We start from the raw sequence: 2,778 nt of genomic DNA, 5'->3' as shown, positions 1-2,778 counted from the left end.
AACAGGGGTGTGACAGTCAGAGGAGGGTCTTGCGTGCTTTGCTGGTCCCTGGATAGTCCTGCTGTGAGCTGCTGGCGGCAGGACAGGGCAGGCTTTTTCCCGAAGTTCCTGTCCCTCTTCCACTCCTAACCCACCCATGAAGCTCCCCTGCAGTTGGAAACAGCCCTAGAGCTCATCTAAAGCACAGCTGGCTCCTTCCTCATCGCTTTCCTGACCACAACAGGCAGTTAGATTGGGCAAGGGCTGTGGTGGGATGAGCTGTGCTGCAGGCTGAGCCTTGGCCGGGCAGGGAGCTGGCAAAGGGGTGAGCACAGCATCCTGGAGAGCCAGCTGAGGGGTCTTTGACTCTTGTGGGGAGCGTGGCTGTCCCTTGAGCCCTCTGTGGAGCTGTGATGGAGATTTTCTGAAAAAAGTCCCCTTGCCCAGAGCCTCTCCAGGTTGCAGCGGGGGGCCTGGCCCAGGGCAAGGCTCACGTCCTGCTTCCTCACACGCCCTTAGTGAGCAGCACACCCTTCTCTGCAGCGCTGATAATGTGGCTCTTGCTCTTTCCTTTCTTGCCTTTCAGATTTCCTTTTGACCCTGATTATTTATTCGGCAGAGCCCAGCAGGGGATGTGAGCACACAGCCAAAAATACTCTCCTTGCACGGGGAGGACCGGGTGGCCACGCTGAGCGTGATTGATTGGGGCTGGCGCTGCAGGCCTCTGCGAAGGGTTATTTTTGTCTTGCTCTGAGCAAAGTTTTTCTGTCACCTTGCTGCAAACGGAGTGCTCCCCGGCCAGCTGCTGGGGCTCTCGCTTGGTGCTGAGGGGATGAGCAGCCTCACTGAAATCTGCTGGTGATGTGCTGGGGTGGAGATGAAACTCGTGCTGCACCGAGGCAGGAACTGGGGCGAGGAGCTCCTGTCCAGCCCATGTCCTGGTGGGAGACCCCCCCAGCAGAGCGGTGCCTGTGCTGTGTGGCAGCAGCACCCCCAGGAGAAAGCAGGTACAGGAGAAGGCAGGCTTAGCCAGAGCTGGTTGCGAGTAAATCCCGACTGCTCCACATCTGCCTCCGGAGAGTTTAGGGCTAGGTTAGCCAGAGTGTGCAGGGCTGCCTGGAGTGCAGCCAGCAGCAGTTGTTTGTAGAAAAATCAATCCCTGCAGATAACCCACAATTCGTAAGTATTTCTCACTGTTGTGCACGCAGGACAGGCCCCAGCATACAGCGTGCAGCATCTCTGGCATCCTCTGTTTTGCTTGGAGAAGGGCAGGGAAGTGCGAAGCAAGGAAATACTGTGAACAGTGCCTGTTCCAGCCCAGGGCTGGACTGGTTGTGTCAGATGGTTACATCAGAGGCCATGAAACGTGCACATGATCAGGAGACCGGGGGCCTCTCTTCTGCCCGCTTACTTTTTTTTTTTGTTTTTTAATACTAAAAGTTGTCCCCGAATTGAAATCCTTTCATCTCGATGCTGCTCAAGGACGCAGTCTTTCCTCTTTCCAGTTCAGTATTTGAACTTCCGTGGTGGCTGGCATTTGATTGATGTTGCCATCTCTTTCTACTCTACTCTGTCAAATCAAAGCTGCCTTCACAGTGCTGCTGCTGCGGAGACTCAAGCAGAAAAGCTGCTGAGCAGCCGTCCCGAGGCAGAGGGATGGTGGGTGGCGGGCAGGGGCGGCAAGCGGCCTCAGATCAGCGCGTTCTTTTGGTCTTCAAAACACGCCGACGCTTCTCAAACTGCAGAGCAGCTTTTTTTGTGCCTGTTTGTCCCCGCGCTTCGGCAGTTGGCACCAGGGGAGCGAGCACTGAAGTATTTGGGGAGCAGAAGCTGCTCTTCTGTTACGCATTTCCCTGCCTCACATGAGAAGTGCGTTTCAGCTGCTCCCTAATTGCTACAGAGCCTCGCAGCTTTGAAGTTCGTGCTGCGCATCCGGGCTCCGGTTTCCTCTGTGGTGGTGCTGTGGGATAAAGCTGCCTGCGCCCGGCCGGTTTGCATCTGTTTGATCCTAACCTCCTTTTTTTTGCCTTGCCTCTTTTGTTTTTTCTCCCCACCTCTGTGCCCTGCAGATTCAGAGGATGATGGAGAGTCAGAGGCAGCAAAACAACTGATTCAGCCCATAGCTGAAAAAATCATCGCCAAGTATAAAGCCAAAGAGGAGGAGGCACCGTTGCTCTTCTTTGTGGCGGGTGAGGTAAGTGGGAGCAGAGTGCAGGGCGGATGCTGCTGTGTCTTTACACGAGGTCTGAGCTGGGTTGGGGACCACTATTGACACTGTTCAGGTGGGTAAACTGAGGCATGGAGCTAGTCAGGGATTGTGGAGCAAAACTAGACTGGAGTCCTTGCTCAGTCCCCTGGCAAAAAGGGATCCCAGCTGGATTTGCTCAGAGGCAGGCAAGGAAGCTGCTGAGACGGGGCAGAGAGAGGCTGGAGGAGGTGGGAGGGAGCTGCTAGCTGCCCACTCGGACTCTGAGGCTGCACGGGCAGGAAGGCCAGCTCAGCGGGGATAGAGGAGCCCCAGTCTCCTCCAGGCTGCAGGAGCCTGGGGCTAAGCTGGGCACATAATTGCAGCACTCAGTGTTTGGGGCATGTGCAGGCTGCAGCGCTTGGAGCTAGGGATCTGCTGGAGAAAATGGGAAATGGAGTTTCTGGCCTCACCTTTCCCTTGAACAGGCACTTTGCCCTACTGCAGGCTTGCACGTGAGAAAGGTTTTGTGAAAGTGGTCCAAAAATTTCCAAGCACCACCCCCACTGTCCCCAGGCTTGCAGTTCCCCCTCCTGAGGTGCTGCTCAGGGCCT

At 55.8% G+C, this 2,778-nt stretch overlaps 1 protein-coding gene across 1 annotated transcript in view; it reads left to right on the top strand.

Annotated features, from left to right (window-relative positions):
• NXN (nucleoredoxin) overlaps positions 1–2,778 on the top strand; it is a gene marked incomplete at its 5' end in the record, with an annotated part of 14,178 nt that overhangs the window by 9,232 nt on the left and 2,168 nt on the right. Inside the window, one exon of the mRNA XM_009869749.1 lies at positions 2,049–2,173. Coding sequence (XP_009868051.1) covers positions 2,049–2,173 — 125 coding nt within the window. The remainder of the gene's footprint in view (positions 1–2,048; positions 2,174–2,778) is intronic.

Source organism: Apaloderma vittatum, unplaced genomic scaffold (genome assembly GCF_000703405.1).
Source record: "Apaloderma vittatum isolate BGI_N311 unplaced genomic scaffold, ASM70340v1 scaffold28595, whole genome shotgun sequence".
Classification (NCBI taxonomy): domain Eukaryota; kingdom Metazoa; phylum Chordata; class Aves; order Trogoniformes; family Trogonidae; genus Apaloderma; species Apaloderma vittatum.
Note: the sequence above shows the minus strand (reverse complement) of the source record. Positions and strands in the feature narration are given on the sequence as shown.